General features: G+C 35.9%; 1 protein-coding gene across 1 annotated transcript; it reads left to right on the top strand.

Annotated features, from left to right (window-relative positions):
• Window positions 1–1,645: 1,645 nt before the first annotated feature.
• Window positions 1,646–25,231, top strand: Sert (serotonin transporter). Its single transcript, XM_073092850.1, has 13 exons — window positions 1,646–1,740; window positions 13,538–13,681; window positions 14,280–14,436; window positions 14,837–14,971; window positions 19,972–20,191; window positions 20,404–20,542; window positions 20,647–20,781; window positions 20,985–21,163; window positions 21,436–21,605; window positions 21,890–22,014; window positions 23,389–23,573; window positions 24,087–24,270; window positions 24,658–25,231. Exons 2-13 carry the CDS (start codon window positions 13,595–13,597, stop codon window positions 24,727–24,729), a joined length of 1,788 nt encoding a protein of 595 aa, XP_072948951.1. The 5' UTR covers window positions 1,646–1,740; window positions 13,538–13,594; the 3' UTR covers window positions 24,730–25,231.
• The last annotated feature ends 349 nt before the right edge of the window (window positions 25,232–25,580 follow it).

Genomic DNA, 25,580 nt, shown 5'->3' with positions numbered 1-25,580 from the left:
TTTCATTAGTTGCTATTAAATTAGATACATGTATGTAATTTATTATTAAAAATTAAGATATATAAAATTTCACAACGAATCTTTACACGAATTCCTTCCTATGTCTATGTTCTAAGCAAGCAGCATATAACAAGATTAGGTCAAAGTTATGTTCGCAGAATCAGTGTATACCTAGGATTTAAGTATCGGTCCCTTACTATAGCAAGTCGATCTTTATTCCACGATTCTATCGCGACTTTTGATGCAACACGCTAATGCACTTTACTCGTAATAAAGCAAATTAGCACTCACTTTATTAGAAGCCTGAATAAAAACGAATATCTAAGGAATATAATTCAGCTGTATCTATTGTATATTTAAGCGAAGAATAACATTAATAGAGAGTGGAATACGGCAAAAATGGTAGCTTTTCGAGTGATTGGTCCAATCAAGGAAGATCACACCGTGGGGGCGTGTCGTGATGAGGTCCACGGCTGAACATAAGGTTCGGAATAGAATAGTGGGATTTTTATCTGTTCCTCATTTTCACGATATTCTTGTAAATCAAGATATAAGATTTTTTGTTTAATGAGTGTGGTAACTTAGCCCGCAGTGGTAGCACGTGTAGCAGCGCATCTCCAGCCGGTTTTTGACAGGATTTCAAACCGATTTAGAGTGGATTACAGATCCTCATAGACGGCAGCGCCTACTTACTTAAATTTTCAGCGTGCTGGATCCCGATGCTTAGCTTTCCTCGAGAATAGGTTCAATCCCGGTTAGGTAGATAAGTAATAGGAATTTAAACTTCTCATCTGGATCTGCCTTTTTATCATTTGTATGTAAGTATATCACCCACGATATTGAGTACAAGTGTAGGCTATGGGTGTGACGTTATTTACGTGTGACTTTAATGAAAAGGTGGAAAGTCTTCTACTTTCTTCTAAAATGAAATATAGTCAGGGTTGAAAATGCTTGTGACAGAACAAAACGTATTCAATGTCAGCACTAAGAGGAAGGGACTGAAGCCTTTGCTGAAGCCCTAAAGTAAAGTTTGAATCTCGATGTTAACTATAAAACCCTTTGTGGATATTGTGCTGATAAACTGATTCTATTTTAGGCACGAATGTGTTAAATATAATATATCAACTTGGTGGTAAAACTCTACGTGGTCCGACATAGGCCACCCTATTTCACCTACTTCTGCTATATATTATAACAGCTTGCTAAGTGCTTCTGTGTTCCGGTTCGAAGGGTGCGAGTTACAAAGCAAACAAGTATGCAATCCTAATAGTAAGTTACCACTGCTGCCCGTGGACATCTATTATCGATCTCAGATAGTACTTTAGACCTACTGTACCTACTTGTACTGTACTACTGTACCTACCTGCGGTCAGCCACAGGTGCATTGCTATCTCTTACCTACGGTACAATCCATAGCATATTTAATCATGTCAGCTTGTCGACACCGACCAGGCTGCCTACATTAAAAGAATAGTATCAGAAGAAGTATTCGTTGAAACAATGTGCATCACGCCTAAAACTACATAGGAAGTCAGGCACCGGCGCAGCATCCACTGGGATCACTTGTTGCGGGGGGCGTGTCCTGCGCCACCACGCCCACCGCGGCCCTCGTGGCAGCGGCACCACACGCCGCCAGTCTTGCATCGGACGCCGCGCGGTACACTCAGCAGCATGACGCATCTCTTACGCTTCGACACGAGCTTCCTCTCGCCGGAACGCTGACGACTACTCAAACATAAGGTAAGACTCATTTTGTCTTTGCCCAATTTAATCCCATAGTTGGGCATGTTTCCTTATCACTTTTCATACAAACTTCAAAGCAAAATACGGATACGGAAACGCTTCCACTGCTATTTCAAGCCAGAAGTTGGTGTTTCGATGGTGATTTCTACAGATTGCAAAGGGTTGTTCCATTTGATTATTATAATTTATCGTAGCGCGTAATTAAACGAATTGAAATACTCTCTCTTTTGAGAAATCAGTACAATAAAAATAGAACGTTCCGACTAAGTCTTCAGGGATAGTAAGGCTTATATGATTGAGCGAAAAGGCACGTTAACAATTGATAGTTGCTTTGGTAGCATGATCTTTTGTTACTCTTAAAATGTAGGTATTCAAGTGACAGGGGCTCTTGAGAAAAATAAAATAATTCGTACATTAACCAACGTGACGTTATGTTAAATAATTTATAAGAAAGATTTAATTCATATGTAAGGCATTTAATATTTTAAATTTCATGTACATACTACGGGTAGAGCCTACGGGTATATGTTCAGATGACGTTGAAACTACAAGAGAATTTCGCAAATTTTCCACATTCCCAATTAATCCCAGGACGCTTTTGTCATTGAAGGGACCAAAGTCACCTGTTGCGGACTTGTTGCTACTCGTCCGGTCGCAGAAAACACTGTTTCTTGCGAATAATTCGTGTTTAGTTAAAAATATTTTTAAACTCTTAGTTTAAAAAATTTTTTCGTATTTAGAATTAGGTACTGAGCTCACAGGAAATACAAGTCAGTCTTAAGAAACACAATAGTCACGATAATTTGATCGAAAGTATTTTGAGTACCGAGTATGATAGAGTACAGAAAATAAATCGTATTGTAGCATTTTATGATCTACAGGTACATAACTGCAAATAAATTATTTGATTTAAATCGTAGTTTAACATTTCCTTAACTATTTGAATAAAAACATAATCTTCTTCTCCTAACTACTTACACAGTATCTTTTTTTTTTTTTTCTTTGTATAAAGTACCAAGTGACTAATAGGTACTTTATATTATTTACGATCTAGCCTAATTTATGACTAATTAGTAATTCTACGCTAACTTAAACTGCTAAATAATCATATAATGAAGGTGGCGGCCTCTGACACTGCACTTCTTTGTTTTAACGCATAAGGCAGTAGACACATTGTTCTTGTGTTCTATAATGTTCACTTATCACTATTTCACTAACAGTACACTGTGTCATATCACAAGCTCAAAGGGTTTAGTCCGTTTGAGTCTTCTCACTAGGTCCGTTGTACACAGTATCTAAATCTAAATAACTAACGCGCCGTTACCGTATCAACTAAAAAGTCCTAGAACGTTTGAATTCTTAAATAGGCACAATATCTTGTAAAAAGGGATCTTCGTTATTTATTATCACAATTTATCAGCAGGAAAGATTGGTCCTTAGGATATGAAAAGGCTCGTAAGATTAATGATAAAAGTTCCGGGATCCTAAAAATTTAATACTACTAATAGGTATGTCCATAGTCAATCTTATAGTTTACTCAAGATTTTCTATCAATTTTTTATTGATATTAAAGTGATTTTAAATAAAGTAAGTACTATCTCAATGTGTAAGTTTTTACAATTACAATTTCAAATTAAAATTGAACGGAAATATAACTATTTATTCTGTGTCATAAATGGGTTCTAAATTTTTCATCTGAAAATTTTTAATGTCTTGCATAGATTAGTAAAGATTACTCACTCCTGACAAGAAAATGTAAGCAGTTTTGAAATAGTTGCGTAAAAAAGTTTTGCCACGTCTCCGTGCTAAAATGTCCCTAAAATATTTGAAATAATTATTTATTTATTATGTAAATTACGCAGTATTAATTATTTATTCGTAAATTTTCTCTAAAAATGTTTTTATTTGTCAAGAATTCAAAAAAATAACATACTAATAAGCCGTTTGTGGCTTCATTCAATTTCAAGGCGGTGAAGTATCTTTACTAATCTATGATGTCTTGCTTAAAAATTGGTACACGGAGCTAGTTAATTGCACCAAAGAAGCTGACCAGCTAACCAGCTTAAATGACTTATTAAACTACTACTACTAGACGATCGTCTATTGGTTACAATCGTTTAATCAACTGGTAGCTTAAGCGTAGAGGTGCTCGGCGTCTATGTATAATTGTATATATTTAGTAGCCTATACTGATGCCTAGACTGCTAATCGTCTGTAGAGAGATTTTTTCGGATAATAGCAAACTTATACCTTCCGCTCGGTTCTCTGTGGCCCGTGGACGTCTGTAATCCACCCCAGATAAGATTTGAGCCCTAACTTCTCGGTCGCGTTCCGATCCGGTAGTAGTTTAAGAAAAAATATTGTAACGACAGTTTGTAAGTGTTTATACAAAATAAATATTTTTACTTCATTTCATTAACTGAGGCCACAGATGCGCTGCTACACCTGAGGACTAAGATTGAACGCATCTGATAAATATGTCTCCGTTATCAAACGCAGACCAGCCAATACACAGCACTTAATATTTTAAAATCAGTGACAACGACACAGTAAAATGATAAAACCCTATGAATTTTTTTGCTCGATAAATACTTTTCTTATGGCATTTAATCCGCTTATGACCACGAGAGCTGCAGCGACGCACTCGAGTGTATGCTAAGATCTCGAACGGGACTCACCACCACAATGAGTTACCCCTTGACATTTAGTGCAGGTCCTATACTATTGTACTTTAAGTTTTTAGGCCAAAATTATGAGATTCACACAAACATGGAAAGAACTACATGTTCCCATTAAAGAAATAACTCCGAAAAATTAGTAAGCCAAGTATATTTAAATTATGTCAGTGGTGTAAACCCTTCAACCCCACCTTCTATTTTCGTCTTAAACAGCAGTGTTAATCATTCATAATGTTCACAAGCGGATCGAGCAGGAATACAGGTAGTCTTATATATCCCGTGATATGGAAGATCACAAGCGAAATTACGTAAATTTATCGGAATGTGTAGTCGAACTCTCAGTAACCGAAACAAATCGCGGCACTGCACTCATCAACCCGTAAAAAAACATAGTTTTCAGGGGTAGTAACGTATCGATAGTCAAATTCAGAAAGTTTTATTCTTATCTAGGGTTAAGGGTTACTAACTGACCTATGGTTCTTACCATTACTTTTATAAAAAATTCTTATTGAAATTCTACAGATTTTTGAACAAAAAATATATTCTATGCATATCTTTTTTTTTCAAGTTCTAAAATGTCTTAGAACTTTTTTGCCTAAACATTCTTCACGATGAACAAAATGAATAAGATGAAGAAATAAAAAGCATTCAAAACACGGCTACTGGATGGAACAGTTGAAAAAAGCAACATTTTAGTGAACTTGACCGCGTAAATCCTTTGAAGTAATATTAAAGTGTAAGAATCCGTCGCGACAGCCTCAAAGTGAAAGCGAAGTATGGAAGCTTCAGGCACGCTATGCCGGACTTTCACTATTTATCAGGGTTCTGTAAAAATGTGATGTGAACTTTTAATACTACATATTTTGCCATAAAAATAAATTTGAATTTTATGCTTTCTACTTAGTAGATATATTTTTACAAATTGATTTACTAATTTTTAAGTCATGGTAATCATTTAAAATAGAATTTAATAGCGAATATATTTAACGTATGGTCATAGAACACTTTATTAAATAAAGTACTCCGCATTATTGCACACACTAAACTGAAATGCTTCCACTATTTCAGTTTAGTATGCAGAGGGTATCTTCACTAAAATAATTCAGTAAAATTTAGTACCTTATTACATATGACCGATAAAATCCGTATCCTTTAAGAATTTTACAGGAACACCCACGTTTACATTCTGACAAAACTATCGTATACCAAACCAAAATCTTATCCAAACCAAATTACTAGAGCATAAGCAAATTAATTCAAGATTACACTAATTTATAATAAAAATGCCAAAACGAAATAGAATAAGGTCAGAAACAGTGTTACTCTGACGGAACCACACAGTCTCGCGACTCACGCTTCACCGCATTTTTCCCCCTGATTTTTGGCGCCGACTAAAAGAGTTATTTCTATTACATTCATTTCCTGCAAACATTTTAAACGGCCAGGTTTTTGAAGAAATGCCACGAAAGAATGTTTGTTTTAGTTTTTTGTTGCTAACTTGGAATACTTGAATGTTTAATAAAATTAAAGATTTTACGTTATGCCAAGTACTTTTATAACATTAGGGCGTACTGTACCGCTGCGGGACGCTCGTAACACTCCTCTCAGAATTAGAAAGATTGGATAAGATGTACACACTTTAAATGTTACAATTAGTATAGTTCTTTTGGAGTTCTGGAATTTGTGACGTGAGTGTCTGGAAATTGACGCAGTTTTTACATTTCTCTGGATCAGTACTCCGGATTGCCGATATTCTATTATTATCATCAACCCATCACTGTCCCACTGTTGGGCCCGGGTCGCTTCTCATAATGAGAATGATTAGGCCATAATCCTCCGCGCCCACCAAGTAAGAATTAGTAAACTTCACAAACCTTTGAAGATTTTTTAAAGATCTCCCTGGTATGCGAGTTTACTAACGGTGTTTTACTTCATCGTTAGGGCAATACCATAGACGCTTGTTTTTTCTGTTTCATAGGGCAATACTTTAATACTTTGAAAAATAGATGCATGTTCCTGATATTCGAACTTCGAGAGGGGTATCAACCACTAGGCTATTTCGCGTCTTGTTTGATACTTCATAACACATACAGGCTCGTGTCCGAACTAGTTAACGTCATTACTAACTCCATTCAAGTTGTAATGAGACACCGCTTCATTTATCTACTCTTGTATCATCCTGGGATAGAGTGGCATACCAAGCGAGATAGTGAACGGCTTGAAATATGTTACATATCATACATGGATATGATATTACTTCTTCTGATTTTGATGTAATAAACAAACTTGCAGTCCACCTGATACAGGTGCAGCTTTTTGAGATCAATCCGTCTTAATGCACCCTTCATTGAAATAAACCCCTTAATATTGCTGCTGTTAGTTCGACTATGATTTCTTTATTCTAAGAGAAGACCTTTGGTCACTTGTGCGACAATGACTTCATAATGATGAATCGGCAAAAAAAATGCCTTTTCGTCGTCGCAGTAGTATGATGAACAAATTTGATACCGAAAGCGGAACAAGATTGCGGCTTATCTAATTTAAAATTTAAACTGATAAGTCCATAAATAAATAGTTAAGAATACTATGTTTGTAATTGTATTTAAAAACAATTATAGGTCCTTTACGTAAGATGGTATATGAAATGATGCAAAATATTAACACAAGTGTACGGAGGTCGGATACAACGTCGCAAGTTCAGCAAAGCTATGCTAGGCGGACGGTATGCGCCTACATGCCGACGTAGCCTCGTGTGCTCCACAATGCCTGGCATAGTCGCTCCAAGTATGGGTGGTGTAAATTACAAGCGGATGACAATGTAGCGGAGCAGTCTCTAAATCTAATTTTACGCATGAGTTTCGGGTTTTTTCCGGCCAGGCTGATCCCTATGTATTTTTTAATAATTATGACCATAGATATCTAGATTAGATCAAAAATTTTAGAAGCATTATTGTTTTAAGAAATCTTATTACAAAATGTCAATTTGTTATGGCAATAATTTATTTATTTACATTATTTCACATGTAATATTTGATTTAAAATATAAAGTTTTATTCATCTTACAGGCCTAAATAAATAGTGAAATAATTTACTTCTTTTGAAAATATATTTTCTTTCGTAATTTATACCACCGATAATAATGTTGACAGAGTAGTTTGGAACGAATGAAATTATAATTAGGAATGTAGCGTAGGATTATCTATAAGCTTTTTTTTAAATTACACTTTTTACGTGCGTAAAAACGCGTAGACCGTTACACAAAAACGACATGCAAATTATAATAATTTCACGATACAAAGATTACCTTGAACCTTCCTTGAACGCATTTTTTTCAATTTGATAGAGTTTGAATTATAATTATATTTAATATTAAATCGGCTAAAATACGTAAAATAAAACATATTATTTATTCAAACTAAAGATTATAAGATGTCAATAAAACACCAGGAAATAAAAAATCTTAACAAAAAATATATAAAACAATCAAATATACATAAAATAAAGTTAAGTAAAAGTGATTTATATTGTAATTTAGAATTAAAGTCAAACAAAAAGGGTTTGGAATAGATAACGTAGTTAGATATTTTGAAAATTAAATACATTATTCATTTAATACTTTTAACTTATATTCTTCTCGAAGATTATATTATGATCATTGTACATCGATACGAAGAGGAGTAACAATCTAAGTATTTTTATAAATTAGAAGCAGTACTTGAGAATGCAGTCCGTTTGTTTGCTGTAACGATTTCGATGTGGCATTTGGATATAGATACAATATTTTTCACATTTATCAACATAGGTGACATATAAACAGGAATAATTAATATAATGTCGTTTATGCATAGCCATCAACAATATCCTAATATGTAATATGTATCCTAATATTTAATAAACCTATAAAAATAATTAAAATATTCGTAACAGATTGTACTGGCACCGTTAGCGTGGTTAATAGCAGAATGCATATTTTCTATGATATTTAATTTGTTACAAATAAATATGAACAACTTTAGACATCGGCGGATCGGTGTATTTGGCCACGTACCTACATACTCACCTCTATATAACTGTCACAGCTTCCTAATACATAACTGTTTCAGTTAAAAAAATCAACGGGTTGTACTCCGAGACTGCCGGCAGAAGTGAAACCTTGAATATTAACGTTGTGCATTTTTGATATTTGGGAATAGTTAGAGAATAATTTAGTAACAATTGCTTTAATTATCAATATTAAAGTGCTATCATTTATGTGGTAAAATATAATACTCAATTAAGGCGCTATCGTATACAAACAGGACAATTTATATTACATTAAATTATTACATTAAAAATGTATACCGTCCTCCGTCTTAAGAATTTTCGATCAGGGCACGTGATCCTGAGACGAGTTTAACATTTTACCCATCACAAAAAGAGCACCACGCCCTTAAACAACTTTTTATTTCAAAAATATCAAAAACCAATGAGAACAAAACGCTTGTTCAGACCTATTACTTATCTTGAACAACTTAACCTTACAAAGACCTCATGTAAGCGAATCCATTTAAGTTTAAGCCGGCCATGAATGATGGCGACTCGTTTTATTGACAATAACGTTTGAAGTCGGCCGTAAAGCGCACAATGCGGCCCCTTGCGTGGATGTTTTGCATTTAATCCCCTAGTGTCTCTTATATTGGCAACGGGGATGTGTTCTTAACATTTTAAAATGTAACTCTTCAAGGCACTGATACGCTTTTTTCTAATAACTTCGGTTGGACTCTGACGGCATCATCGCTACACCTTTGTATGCCTAATAACGGCAGTTAAGCGCTGCTGTATTCTGGATTGAAGGGTTTGGTAAGGGGTAACTTGTACGACGCATTTCAGCTTAGTCCTCAGGGGTAGCGGCACATTAATGGCCGACCTTAGCTAGGAATCTAATCTTATCTGGAATTGATTACCAATGGCCATGGGCGGCAGTAGCCGGTAACTGATGGTAAATCAGGTGGACTTCATGCTTGTCTACTCCTGCGTTATAAAAAAATGTTATTATGGCAACTGAAAAGTAAGAAACATATAGTTTACAAACCAAGCTATGAAAATGGCGTTATTATTGGCTGTATAGCGTTGTTGACATAAGCTACTTTTATAAGGTTAACCGCGACACCACTATAAACTAATGTGGCACGCGGAACTTTCAGAATCGATCGACACCTCATTTATTATCTGTGGCTGAAGTTTCAAATAGAAAGATCAAGGTCCTAAGTTCACTTAAAAATTAAATTTTAAAATAAGGGCTAATCTAAATTAGATGTATAGTTATTTTGTCTGAAAATCAAACCCGTTACCCTCAGCCTCTTAAACAAGCTTCCGTAATTTACAAGGGTAAAAAAAGTAACAAAAATATACCCAATACGATTAAATTAAAAGAAAAACATCTTATTTCTATTCGAGCGTAGTAGCGTACTTTCCACGTTTCCCAATTTTGGAGAAATCGGTGCCCAGCAGTGGACAAAATGGTTGAAGCCGAAAGAAGAACAAAACGAAAACCGAAGCAAACATTTATATATTTTTCCGAAGCTATTCAACAAATGGCTTTTATTTAGCGGTCCGCCCATCTCATTCTAATTAACTTAAGAACAATAAACCCATTGTCTATTTTCATTATTGGGTCCCGCATATCGCATTATCTTGATAGACCCTAACAGCTCACGCTCAACGCTAAACGACTTAAATTGATTGCAAATAAAACTACACCACTTTCCTCTATAACTGCTCTTTGTTCGAGATTTCTGTATTTTTATAATGACAGCAGAAAACTAACGCATACTCGTAGATGTTAAGTGGTTGTTGCCAACCACGGAGTCTTATATCCAAAGTCAAGGAACCTTATCAATAATCGGATACAGGCTGAGGACAAAGTTGGTACTTCGCTGTGCTGCCGCAGTCAGACCACAAGAGTTTGTATAAAGATGGTGGAACCCCTTGAAATGATATGAAATATATTTACTCTATACAGACCTATGGAAGCACTTACAAATTGTTAGTTATAACATTTTTTCTTAAACTAGTCCCGGATCGAAACAAGACCTCCACGGAGAAGATCCGGTAAGAAACTCAGTAGGTTTGTGGTTCCAAACCGAAAGCACCACCGTCGCACCTGCTTCTGTAAGAGCTGTGTTCTGCTTTGAAGGATGTGGCAAGGGAGACATACTTATCCGATTCAACTTAATATTCAGGGGTAGTGACGCTTCTTTGGCCAATCTTAACTGTAGGCTGATCTTATTGGGGGGTTAATTACAGGTATCTATATGACGCAGTACATACAGACAGTTACTATCAAGTATACTGCATGTCTGTTCCCTCCTTATATAATACGAGCTTTTGCCTTTTTATAGCGAGCTTTTTATATGTTACGAGGTAATATTATTAACTAAGAAGATCTATACAAGCTTTCATCCCCTATTTTATGCCCTTGGAGGTAGAATTGATCAAAATCCTTTCTTAGCGGATGCCTACATCATAACATATACCTGCATGCCAAATTCAGCCTGATCCGTCCAGTGGTTTGGGCTGTGCGTTGATAGATCACTATGTCAGTCAGTCACCTTTGAGTTATATATATTTAGATATAAAAAAGTCGAACGACACACAGGCTGAGAGGTACCTAAAACATACATTTCAGAGAACTCAGTAATTGTGGATTTAAACGTCTCCGGGGTTAATTAGTGGCAGCTTAAAAGTCACAACAGTATTAATATCGACACATGAATGGGATAAGTTCCTTATTCGAGTACTGTTTAAATTATATCACTTCCGTTCTGCTACTTTGAGACCGAAATAATTATGTTTTAAAAGGTATATTGCAAAATACTTACGGTAGAAGACGGTAGAATAATAATGTCTATCTTATCACGATACAATTCTCTTATCACTTAAAAAAACTGTTTCCGCAACAGAACCATAAATACCTTAAATAAGTAATTTTGAACTCTCTATTTTGTTTTCAACTTATTAGTAAATATTATAACATCTAAGGCTGGTGCCCTGAGTGTCTAAGAGCACACGGAGAACCACAGCAGTCACCTGTTCCACTACTTTAAGTCACTGTTAACAGCAGTCACACCTCACACATAACAACGGAACCGCAGCCAGCCTTGGATAGAATTTCAATCCTCTTTACAGCTACGTTGACAGATGTCCAAATATAACTAGGTATTAAATGTACTACTTGGTACTACCTTAATTCCATACGACATAGTCGTAATATCCTAAATGCGAATGGCCCGCAAGCGACGAAGCGCGACCATTATTTGTGTTTGCGAAGCAATCTGCCGCGGGCACAAACATAACTCGACAACTTGTTTGCTGTTAATTATTACTGGGGCTTGAAAAAGTTTTATCGTGTAGGGAACTGGTTTTCTTGAAAAAATGTCGCTAGGTCTCTTTGGTTAGAAATTGTTTTAACGCGGGTGTAATGTTGTTTCGATTTTTTTTTTTTCGAAAATCCATTAAATACATTCTAATTTAATAATAGAGTCATAAGCTCTAGGCTTTCGTTTGAAAAATATATTGTATTATACTCAACATTTAATACACTATTTATTTTGAAATTGCACTTAGAAAAACTGAAAATACAGTATACTAACTTTGTAACATTATAAAACAATAAGTCTCCTTTTTACCCTACAAAGCAAAAAAGAAAAAGCATTTTTAAATGATATTAAGAACACAACAGACCTTCTGAAACTCGTTTAAACAAGCATTTTAATATATCACCTTATTCTGAAGCATAGAAACAGTTTACTTTGAGATTCCAAGTATCTATCTCGGGATTATCCTGTAGTAACGAGTAACAAGTACCTTGACTTTGATTATTCATATACTTTGAAAGGTTCAAAGTATTTCGGAATCGTCCTGTCACAGTATAGTTCTTTTCAACGGGTGACCCTTTAAATGAAATGTATATATTATGAAAGGTTAGTAATTTGTAAAGTAACCTGACCTTATGAATAATACTATTCAAAGTGAAGCTTTTAAACTAAATCACAAAGACTTCTTTGTAAACAGATACATGTAATCCTCTTTAGGTATACAAATCACGATTTACTAAAAAAGTATTAACATGTAAATTGTGGTCATAGGATTTTGAAATCGAAGAGTTAAACTCTACAATCGAGACATGATACCACGAGACAATATGGGGTATTGGCGATGATTTATATAAATGTTTAACGATCCTAGGGACAAGCAGTCATCATACCGGTCTGGCATGCAATGGGTTCCGGGTTCGACCCCAGCTAGACGTATATCTTACTTTAGATTTCTCTTCTGGGTCTGGGTCACTCTGGGTGTTTATATTTTATTTATTGTGTGTGTCTATGACATCCACGAAACAGGAGAAACCCTAGTGTGGGATTAAGCGTAAAGCGTTCTTTACCTATTATTATTTATATCTGTCTTTACGTTAATCATATCCATAGACATTTATATCCTATCAATGTTGGCACTATAGACTCCTTGGATCCTTATTTTAATAACCAAAAAGTATAAATTACGAGTACGTTATTCCAAAATCGAAGTTGCCTAAACTCAAGAAAGAAAACCAAAATCTATTTTAGTTCAAAATAATTTTACATATCAATTCAATCGGACATTAGTCCAGAATGTCTATTCAAAATCGCAGGGTACATTAAACCCAGAATAGTATCGCTCTTCGAATCATAAATAATGCTGCATCATGCTACATTATTATTGGGAAGGTTAGATTTAACTAAGGGTTTCGTAACAACACCCGTTACCCCGATTCTCTGAAGGGTTGTACGAAAGATTTTTTGTGCAAATAAATGTTATTCGCGGAGTCAGCTATACGTTAAGTTTTGCTGACTGATGCTTAAGGTTGACAGCAAATCAATCGACGACGTGCACAGTACTTTTCAATAATTAATCATTCTTATCGCTTATTCGTATTAGAACAATATGTACATATCTACAGTGTTTATGGAAGTTAATCATTTAGCTACATTTGAATGGCTGCAATCTTTTATACCCGACTGAAAAGGGTAAAGATTTGTGAACGTATGTGTGATTAGGGTGACCTGCTAAGGTGACGTTACCACAAGCGTGTGTTCCAGGGCCAGAGCCCAGGGCTCGAGCGGCGGAACGGCGAGTGTGAGAGTGCGGAGTCGGAGATGTCCGCGCCGGACGCGCCGCCCGCCGCGCCCGCCGCCGCGCCCGCGCCCGCGCCCGCGCCCGCGCCTGCACCGCCGCCCAACAACGTGAGCACCAAACACCTCTATATTTTCTACTCTATAAGTAAATTAAGTCATAGTCGTTGATATAACTTAAATCCGTAACTTTGATAGAGACATGTTGATAGGAAATTCTAATTGAAATACGCACAATCATCATATATACATCTAATTATTATTATTTAAATGTTGCCTTCTAAAGATCGAAATTTGACAACTTATAGTAGGCAGAAATCGTCAAATCTTTGGCAGGCAAAACATTAGATAGATTGATTATTAATAACGGGTATTAGTTGTATTGTAGTGTGTGTTTTAATGTTATTTGGCATTAAATACAAATACGTGTACGATATACAGATTTAGTACATTTTACGTTAATTAGATAGTTATTTTGTATGAATATATATTTGATGCATTGAATGCCTACAATACCATTATGTGAACTGAGTAACATAATTTAAAAAGTTTCTAGTAAAACAATAAAATAAAATAAGATTTTATTGTGAATAGGCATAGCGGAGTGATCGTAATATTGGTATGAAACTAATTGGGTTCTGGGATTGTTTCCTGGTCAAGAAATCCATGTAGTGCGTAAAGGGCCTCAGTTAACCTATTTTTACAGCAGGTCCAAAAAGCAAGATCCATCGTAGTATCGTTGACACCTCCTCGCGAGCGGGAGACCTGGGCGAAGAAGGCGGAGTTCCTGCTGGCGGTGGTCGGCTTCGCGGTGGACCTGGGCAACGTATGGCGCTTCCCCTACATCTGCTACCAGAACGGCGGCGGTGAGTTGTTGACCGATTGTTGCTACAAGTGTCTGTTAATACTGAATATGACTGCAAAATTATCATGTTCCTTGCATGTCGGTATTTTTTCACAAGAGTTGGTCTGGAATCTACTTCAATGGGTAAGCTGTCTCCAAAGTACAACAAGGCTCCTCAACGATTAAAACGGGACGAACACCTTTACGATGGCAGGTCGATTGGTAGACTCTTGGGAACAGTTTTACCTTTTTTCACATCACACCCTCAATTAACTTTTTCAGACGACAGATATGAAGGATTCCGGATCACGATACGTCATGATGATGAATTTAGATTCTTCGAATTTATATGTGTTGATATCTACGATTGTATATCTTAGCATATGTATATCAAAGCATATCTACTCAAACTCTTTATGCAGGTGCTTTCCTGATCCCATACTGCGTGATGCTGCTGTTCGGCGGGCTCCCGCTGTTCTTCATGGAGCTCGCGCTGGGCCAGTACCACCGCTGCGGCTGCCTCACTCTCTGGAAACGGATCTGTCCTGCACTTAAAGGTAGCCTTTCTATATCTGTAACGCACACCAGAATTCATATTCATAGACACTCGAATTGGTCAGACCAGATTCAGACCAGAAGTAAAGAAACAACAAATTGTAGCAACTTAAAATCAACTTAAACATCTACGCATCACAGATAATTATTACATTTTCTCTGATTCTAGTGTAAACATTTTAAAATTGAATAATGATAATAAGTATAAAAATCACAAAAAAATAACAAGATTTACCGCCCAATTCAAGAGTCACAAGAAACAACTTTCTCTTCTCACACACACAACAATTTATTAGTATCATTACCCGCCCACAACATGCGTAAAAGCGATTCAATTTGAATAAACATGCCTACTTGGATAAAATTATTACTGCAAAAGTATTTAGTCCTTTCATACGAGCAGATAATGTTAGAACATCTTGCTACGCCGTAGCACCTTTTACCGTGTAGCTACGTAGCTTCGAATCTGTACCCTTACCATGAGTTTTACGTTTTGACAAATATGACTATATCAGCGCCCCTAGCGGATTATATCAGCACTTGGAAATTGTATGGATGAATACGTAAACAAATACCAAAACAATCATATTTGTCAAAACGTAAAAACGTGGTAAGGGTACTTTAGTTAATTTCGTAACTACCAAATGAATTGGTTAGTAATTCAACTCATAGAACGGACAAAGCTGAACGTCTAAGAACTATCATCAAGTCGTCTAAGAATTATAGTCAAGTTAAGATTCTTCAAAATACAAAAATAATAACATTTAAAGGTGATTTACCTTAGCTTAAGGAGGTAAACTTTACATTTTAGTTACATATTATATTCGTTATTCGTCTAGAATATTTCATTATAGTATAAGTTTTGGTACACGAGTATATCGAGCATATTATCGTGGTTGCAATAAAATTGATCTAATTGTCCGAAAGCCATTGCTAAAAGCGCGAAAACCTATGCTTATAAAATGTAACAGATATAAAACTACATACTAGCAGCTTATCGTTGAACTCGATCTGTAGTACAAAATACCGTTTCCGAAACACAAACAGCTACCGTAATTACTTAAACGTTGAGTGATAGACTCGGTCCCCCGGGAACTCAGTCTTCCCGTGCGATTCTCTGGAGGACTGTCGGAGCGAATCGAAATATTGCTAATCAGTGAGATGATCTGCATTGTTCGACTTTATAATTCAGGAAATTGGTAGAAAAATGTTTGTATGGATGTTGTAATAGATCAATACAATGCTTAAAGAAACCTTCGCGTTTTTTATAGTCTTAATATTTTTCTAAGAAATTAAAAAACCAAGTATATCTCTTCAAAGTAGAACATACATTACATAAATACTTAACATTGATGTTGTAAAGTAAAATACTACTTGTACTAACTTCGTTCTGGCGAGAGAACATCTTTTTAGCTTGAAGTTATTTTTATAAGTTACAACTGTTTTTTTTTATTAACAAGCATTACAATTATTGCGTCGGTATGTGTAAAATCGTAGTATGAATAGTAGGTATGTATGAAATCTTATGCTACGAGCTATCCCCGAGCCCTCACCTCACCCTCGCAGACATAGTTAACCAAGCAATATAACACCTCCAACTGGTACAATTACGTCCTTTCCTTTATAATATTGCGATAAATAAATATCGTATTAGCATGAGAAAATGTAACATGCTACAATTTAAATGTTTTTAATCTTAGATTCACAGTAAATTAACTTCGAAAGCTTTACCTTACACTCCATTTTTCACTGAAACAAAAGTGCTTCAGATCAAGTGGGGCTCGAGCTGCTTAATATATGTCGCTGACCTTTATAAATATACAAGAGGCAATGCTTTTAGCGCAGAAGAATGGACCGCTGCTCAATGGGATTAAAATGTATGAAACTGGTCCCGATTGACGCACTTACACTAGGATAGTTTAACATATCCTTGTGTTGAGTTCAGTTGAAGGTTTTCTTGGATACTTACTTCTAGTTTTGTGTTGTAACTGAAACTCTACATCATCTTGGAAAATAATTTAAGATTTTCGTACAGCTGAAGAGTTTTATATCAAATACACCTAAAAAGTACCATACCTGCTGCATCCTGTCTCAACTAAAAATAACTGCATACTTACGAATCAACATACTCATAAACCATCTTTGATATCACAGACACATTGCAATTGCAATGCAATGTTAGATTAAGTATAGTAGTTGTGTTAGTCTTATAATACTTTTCATATTTCGAGTGGTCCCTTACGTGTAAACGTGGAAGATTTTACGGTTGATATAGTAAATACTTATGATGAAATGAAAATTTAGGAATACACAGTTAATTTAAAATAAATAGACACTTTAATACAACGCTTTTCTATAAATTCAGTACGTACAATTTTTAATTAAACTCCGAAATTGACTTCTGATTCCACGTATCTCTAAGCTTACAGTCCTGACTAGCCTCATCGAGAAGCACTTAAGTCTCGAACGAGGGGTGAAGTCGTAAGTCCCGCGATCTGTTCGACAAATATTTGAGCACAGCCTCATTGCCGATCGACGTTTAAAACTAACCGTTACCTCATGTATATGTGTGTTGAATGAGCTGCGATTCCTTCGATGCGATTCGTGTTGTATCTATTCCAAGACTTAAATAAATGTTGAAGATGTAATACCACCCTTATTCTTTGTAATATTGTAAATGCAAACGTTTATTTATGTATCAACTAATCTTCATACAATTTTGCTAGCAGAATATGTCGCGTCATACACGCATGTAGCGTCATACATTAATTTAGAATAGACTTATAGATATCAAAAATTTATATTGATTAAAAGTAAGCAGGTACAGTCTTGGATCAGTATATTGTTTGAATTTTATAAAATCTAAGTGGTTCAAATATACCAAAAAAGAAGAGTCACTAGCAAAAGTACGTACAAAACTTTTCTTAACATCTTGGTAAGACACTATCATAACATTTTGTAGGTTTTTTCTTAAAAAACCGTTAGTTCTGTGAGTTTTTCAAAATTCTACCTTTGCTTTCACTTTTTCCGTCCGTGATCTATTGGCATTGTCTGTGGGCATCTCCCGTCGCGGTAATTTGACCAATCAGGACATCCCTCGCGGAACTTCGAACCTTTAAACGCAAAACTCGCAATCGACCAGAAACTTGCTTTTTGGAAGAATATTAATTATTTTATGCCGGAACTCGGACATCTTTCGATGTTACACGAAGATTTATTTGAGAGGAATGCAGGATAATTATAAAAAGTTCATTTTAAATTATCGCAAAAAGTTATTCTTGGCTGCCCCCCTAATTCAAAGAGAAACGTTAATTGTACGTTTGGAGCATCAAAACTGCAAAAATAAATATAAATGAATATGCGATGTTTAGTCTAGTTGAACGATTTGTAAATGTGAATGGAGGAGGAGTCATAATTCGATCATATATGTTGATGGACACTAAGTTAAAATATCTCTAAAAATATCCTCCACCCGCAAACGCGAACATATGAGCGCTACATTGCTGCTGGAAGACTTAAACAAGTGTGACCGTATTTCGTTCTACCAGAACTCTACCACCTTCAGATATCATTCATATTCAACATCGTAGGCAAAATGTCAGTAAGTTAAGATATGTACCACAACTAAAAAATAATAAAATTTATACGTAAAAATAGTATTAAGCGTTCGTAGTAAGAGTACACATGTAAACATGCGAAACGTAAACATTGCATGCGATATCACGCGAGCAATCTGCGCGCATTTCCTAAACATTGCGTATCGATGTCGCATACATCATTTTCCGTCACATTTCCTTATCGCACGCAATCAAATGTCTGAAGTCATCTTTATGAGCGAAGCACATTGATAGAGTAACCAAATAGACTCCTAATTCAAGCTTAGATTTCGGTGTTATTTAAAAATAAAACAAGTTCGTTGTACAGTACTTGTTATATTTGTTGATGTGTGACGTCTAAAATACCATCAATATAATAGGAGCCAATAAAGAGATTTAATCCAGAAGATAAGTATCAGTCAGTATCATTAACCGAATTAAACGGTCAAACAAATCCTATACTCATTAATCAAATGAAATAAAATGGAGAAGTTGCTCGATGCTGTGTGTAAAATTCAATAACCGTTGACGAAGCTTTTAAATCTACATAATGCATAACTTTGTACAAAAAATTAACAACATACAATAACCATAAATCCATGCGAAGCGTATAACGTGATTTAAATCCGTTATTAATCACAGATTCGCTATCAATGCGAATAAATCGAGCCCCGAGACGTATAAACTAATTAGCGCGCGATGCGATCTTATTTGATTATCCGGCGACAGATGGCGCTGATTCTATCAAACATGGCGCCGCTTGCCGCGCAAACTTGGAACCTCGAATAATTCGATTTTAACTGGTTTGGAGATTTATTGTAAGAGATGAATGCTTTGATTCGGTTTACTTGCCATTTGTTAGTAATGAATTTGTTGACGCAGTTATGACGATTCATTGTTTAAGAATTAATTATCTCTTCGCCATTTAATAATAAAGAAAGGAAAGGACATTCAAATAACGGTAAATAATACTTTATACCAGAATCCATTGTGATCGACTGTAAACTTTTATAAAACCGTACACCAGCAGCAACTTATACGATAAGTTTAAAAATTGATTAACTAAGATTATTAGGTACCACTTATTACCCACTAATCCCATTTCAAATCTACTAAAGTACCATTAAAATTTACACACGCATAGCAATACTATTAGCATTTATATATTGTATTACATTTTTTTTATGTTCACTTAATATTTTTTTGTTTCTCTGTGGAGATGGTGTTGACTTTAAAATCGGGTTCATTAGTTTAACGTGGCTCCGAATGGATTCGTAACGGTCACTTATGAGCAATTACGAACACAAGCTGTATTAACACAATGGTTATATATATAAACAAAATAACAGAGGTGTTATTACCACCGGAGTCGGGCAAGGTTCCCTTAAATGGATTATAATCACCAGGTGTAGGCTACGCGATATGCATGATCGACATCTACATGGGCATGTACTACAACACCATCATCGGCTGGGCGGTGTACTACCTGGTGGCGTCTCTGGCGTCCATCAACTCCGTGCTGCCGTGGACCAGCTGCGACAACACCTGGAACACGCCGCTCTGCACCCCCGTCACCAGCCCGCAGATCAACCCCAACTCCAGCACACCGGCTAAGGAGTTCTTTGAGTAAGATGTTGCTGACGCTTCAAAAATGGGTTATTTAACTTAACTGTTTGTAAAAATAAGCTCATGAATATTTAATATAACAACATACAGTCGAATTTACGCTGCTTCATTAACTTAAGCTCGTTATTAACAATCAATTTGTCGATTTTTGATATTCGTATCATCAATTCTGTACAGTACATGAATCTGATGTTAATCCATCGTTAAAACAGGCGCAATGTTCTGGAGCAGCACCGGTCTAACGGTCTGGATGACATGGGCCCCATCAAACCGTCCCTGGCCTTGTGTGTCTTCGGTGTGTTCGTTCTCGTCTACTTCTCACTATGGAAAGGGGTTCGCAGCGCTGGAAAGGTAAGTATCTTCAGATAAATAGCATAGGTGTTAGAAATGCCTGCTATACTAAAATCTATTCTAGATTTATATGATCGTAAATAACCTGTGGATCATTTCATCAGGTGGTATGGGTGACAGCTCTTGCGCCGTATGTAGTCCTGCTGATCCTCTTGGCCAGGGGAGTGACTCTCCCTGGCGCTACTGAGGGCATCCGATACTACCTTACTCCTGAATGGCACAAACTTCAAAACTCTAAGGTAAAAGTTCAAACAAAAAATGTCAACTTACTTCATATCATAATCATGTTTTCCAAGGTATTGTACAAGATTTATCTATCAGAACACAACTAGAAAGTGCAATATGTTGTCACTTCTTTTCATTTCCAGAGAAAATCTAAAACTGGAGCAATATTTATTATCTTACACTATATTCCGATGTCTATATAACTTACTATTATCAGGTTTGGATTGACGCGGCTTCCCAAATCTTCTTCTCGCTCGGTCCCGGTTTCGGCACCCTGCTGGCGCTGTCCAGTTACAACAAGTTCAACAACAACTGCTACCGCGACGCCCTCATTACCTCCTCCATCAACTGTCTCACTAGCTTCCTAGCTGGATTCGTTATCTTCTCCGTCTTGGGGTAAGTTACAAGTTTAATTTCGAGTAACTTATATGAAACGCATTCAAGGTTAATATTTAATATGTTTCCATTCGTTTTGTTTGTTCTATGTATAACCAAATTAACTAAATGTTTTCTACGATAAAAGTCGAAATTATGATTCTACGAATAAAAATATTTTCGTTAAATAAATCAAAAAGTAAATTATAATTTATTTAAATATAATTCTCTAACAGTAGAAAATATGTATGAATCAACAATGAGATCTCGATAATCTCCACATTCCTCATCAGCTACATGGCGCACGTACAAAACAAAAGCATCGAGGAGGTGGGGCTGGAGGGGCCTGGCCTGGTCTTCATAGTGTACCCGGAGGCCATCGCCACCATGACCGGCTCCGTCTTCTGGGCTATCATATTCTTCCTTATGCTTATCACTCTGGGTCTGGATAGTACTTTTGGAGGTAAAATTCGTTTGGAAAATTTTGTTAATATTTGTGTACTACATTTTGTAAGTAAGTAAGTAATTGCTCTTTATCCTATATTATTATCAAATAATAAATGCACATCATACATACTCTTGTTGGTTTTTGAATGCACAATAATATATTTGTATGAAAATAGAAACATTTTTATAGAGGTGCATCGAGTCGACGTCATTCGTCGATTTACTTCCAGATTGAAATCAATTTAATGATCTTCAACAGCACCATAAACATAAGTTCAAAGTTTTCGTAAAATACTGTAGGTTTGGAAGCAGTCACCACTGCGCTATGTGACGAATATCCACGAGTCCTGGGGCGGCATCGGGAGATATTTGTCGCTGTGTTGCTCCTATTCATCTACATTTGTGCCCTGCCCACAACTACTTATGTAAGTATTTCTAGATTTTGTATTAAACAATTTTACATTTAATTCATATAATCATGTTTCTCCTCTATTAGATATAACTTAACTTATTTTTGTTAAATACGTAATTGAGTAAATAATTGTCTTATCCATGTTTCAGTCGAACAAAAACAAATCTTAAGTTCGACGAAAATCAAAATAAAACAGGATCGGCCATAACATCACCCCATAAGCCATAAAGCAAAGGCCAAGTTCATTCCGACGATATCAGCGATCGTAAGGCAGCTAATTCCCTATCGCTCGGTATCCACATCTCATGCCACGTTATATCCTCGACCTCACTGCCAGTCAGCACTATATGCTTTATGACTGACAGGCTTACGCTACGACCGGTCATTTAGTTTCAATCGTCTGAATAAGCCGATATAAGTACAATGGAATGATTGGTGGAACTTTTGTTATTGTTTCTCTTTAATGCCATTTTTAAAGTAATATGAATTGATGTTACGACGTCACTGCGTTCAGCATATGGACTAATAATGAAATAAAAATAAAGTCTTAGTATAAACTTGACTTTCTTAAAAAATAACTTTAAAATAAATACAGCAAGGGCAGCAAACCTAAGAGATACAAAATGTAGAGCCACAAACGAAGAGTTTCCACTCCATCTGTGAAACGCCCCATACATCCAAGACAAATAAAAACAGTGGCTTGTGTTAAATGAATCCGATAAATAGCCCGTGTTATCTGGGGCGGGAATGTATTCATTGCATTATTCATTACCACCACTTAGGGGGATGACCGCGCGATCGCCTCTTGCTCAGATAGCGGATGATTCATTTGCACTGTTTCTGGGTGTTGAGATCTGAGGTATTGCTTTGCATTTGTAGGTACCGAGATTTTTCGACAATATGTCTTATATTAACATGGGATCAATGAGATAAGTACTTAAAAATAAGTAGTTCTTAATTTAATTCGATAGTTATGTGATTATATTTTTTTACTCACACACATTGAATTAAATTTTTACTGCCTTAAGTTCTTTTAAACTCTCACCCATTTTCTTCACAATTTCGCAAGTGGTAATTAATTTTAAAAATCTGAGGGTCATGTCTGGAACCTAGGACACCTCGATTGAGAGTTCAATTTTTTAACTATGAGGTTATCACTGCCTTTTAAATTATACTATAGAAAATTAAAAATACTCGAACCTGAACTCCGAACTCCGAGTAAATAAAAACCTACTAGCTTATTTATCTACATATACGAGTAGAGTTGATATAGAAAATTAAATAGCGTTCGGTGCTGTAACTTAAGTATTATAATTCATTAATTACGTATCTTACATTACCCGAACGCTAGAACCCTACCCGGCCCTATAAAATTCATTGTATCCAGGGAGGAGTGCACCTGGTGAACTTGCTGAACGTGTACGGTCCGGGGCTGGCCATCCTGTTCGTGGTGTTCGCGGAGGCGGCCGGGGTCTGCTGGGTGTACGGCGTCGACCGCTTCTCGCGAGACGTCAAGAGTATGCTGGGACACACGCCCGGGTGGTTCTGGAGAGCCTGCTGGTCCTATATCAGGTGGGAATGCATTTGACCGTGAACGGTTTGTGAATTCATGGTTGGAGCTACTCTATTGGTCCCATCTAGCGATTCATCCAAGAGAGAAACGTGTTTTTTTTTAATTAACCATAGGCTTCAACCCGGATTCAAGGCTGTATGACACATGGAGTATAAATTGACCAGTAAAGTTTAGATTCCATAAACTACAAAAAAAATCATGAATATTTTTTCTTTTCGATTTTACCTATATTTCTTCGCAATTTACGTTGTTCGTTAGACTCACGGTAAATTTTGACGAAGCAACTTTAAAACTATTTATACTTCAATTTCTATATTTATTATTTTCTTTGTTGACTTGATTAAAATTCAAATTATAGAGCACGTGTAACGAAAACATTAAATCTATGGTAAACAATTAAAATTCAACTTAATATTCACTTGTAACAACGATTCAGAACTTCGATTTCTTATTACGAGTATGTCCTGTTTTTTTTCTACAAGCTTTTATTAACGATGATGACACCTCCCTAGCCCGGTGTTCCTGCTGGTGCTGTTCGTATTCTCGGTGCTGGCGCACGAGGAGATGCTGGGCACGGAGTACGTGTACCCACCGTGGTCCATCACCGTCGGCTGGGTCATGACCGGTACCACCGTCTCCTGCATCCCGCTCTACATCATCTACAAGCTCATCATCACTCCGGGAAGCTTGGCTCATGTGAGTGTGGCTCGGGAATAAGATATTCAGATACCACTACATATATTTTTTTAAATTGAAGTAGCATACATACTTGTATACTACTATACAGTCTACTTTATTCTAAGTGGTCATTGCTGCCTATAGACGCAAACACTTCTATATAGAATAGAAAAATATGCAACAAAATAGATCCCAGCACCATTAAATAGAAATATCAGCTGGATATGCAGTGGAATAAGGTAGATACGTAAAAGCGAGGATTATACTTATATAAGGGCGTAGCAAAGGCAGTTGCCTATCCCGGGTAAGACAAAACTACTAAACTCAACGCGTCAACTCTCGCTTTCCTACTGGGCCGGCTTTCTATTGTTTTACTTGTTTCATTATATATAATTCTAATTGCAGCGTATAAGAACGATCAAGCGACCTGTGGAGACATCGATACCGCCGTCGGAGCAGGCGCTCTGCAGCCTGTGACCTGACCCCCCCAAGTACCCCCAGCCGCTGCAGGCCAAACCCCCCACCATCGAGTGGCTGGTTTAGACTATGGTTCAATAAATGAACCCGATTATTTATTATACGTATAATAATAATCATTGTTATATTAATAATACTTCCATTATCCATTAATGTCAAAGCTTAAAGATTTAAAACTTTAAGGTAGTGTCATATAAAATATTTACGAGCATATAAAACAAATTACAATAAAAGCAAGCTTTTTCATAAATGTTGAATAAATGTTTTACATATGAAGGTGTTAGATATAAAGATTACGACGATGAGTGATTGAAAGTTATCCGAAGATATTTATGAACGTGAATATTAGATAGAAGCTTTTATATTTATAATTGTCGATAAAATATACCTACTTTTTAGTATAATAAAAATGTTAGTTGATATCTAGTGGATGCTAGTATTAAGGAGGTTCTACTTCAAAATATTCATGTTATATGTGCCAGCTTATTTAGGCTATAATTTATTTTATTTATATTTGTAAATACAATACTAATACGTAATTGCATGTCGTTGTTCCGCACAATATTAATAACTAATCTATAGGTTTATCCAGTGTTATAGTTTAAGAAATATTTTTAACTACAATTTATAAGAGTTAATAAATCGGGCGGGTTTTCCTATTAACAAAAAAGTAGAGAAATCTAGATAAGTACCTAAATATTTATCTATTCCTTAATAATAATATTTATGAATTTTAGTGTAATATACAACGAAATTTGTAAATAAACTTAGTGGTTACGCTGTAAATAATTTGAATGATGCTGGACGGACTATAAAAGTTAAAATGCTTATTTTTGTCTTGAAAATCCAAT

This window comes from Epargyreus clarus, unplaced genomic scaffold, assembly GCF_041222505.1.
Source record: "Epargyreus clarus isolate Ecla_fem2 unplaced genomic scaffold, WU_Ecla_fem_2.2 ptg000004l, whole genome shotgun sequence".
Classification (NCBI taxonomy): domain Eukaryota; kingdom Metazoa; phylum Arthropoda; class Insecta; order Lepidoptera; family Hesperiidae; genus Epargyreus; species Epargyreus clarus.
The sequence above is the reverse complement of the archived record's forward strand: the minus strand, read 5'-3'. Positions and strand labels throughout refer to the sequence as shown.

Coding starts and splice junctions, on each gene's coding strand:
- Sert (XM_073092850.1), top strand. CDS start 13,595: ATGTCCGCGCCGGACGCGCCGCCCGCCGCGCCCGCCGCCGCGCCCGCG. Junction 21,164..21,435: donor GTTATCTTCTCCGTCTTGGG/GTAAGTTACAAG, acceptor ATTCCTCATCAG/CTACATGGCGCACGTACAAA. Junction 21,606..21,889: donor TCTGGATAGTACTTTTGGAG/GTAAAATTCGTT, acceptor AAAATACTGTAG/GTTTGGAAGCAGTCACCACT.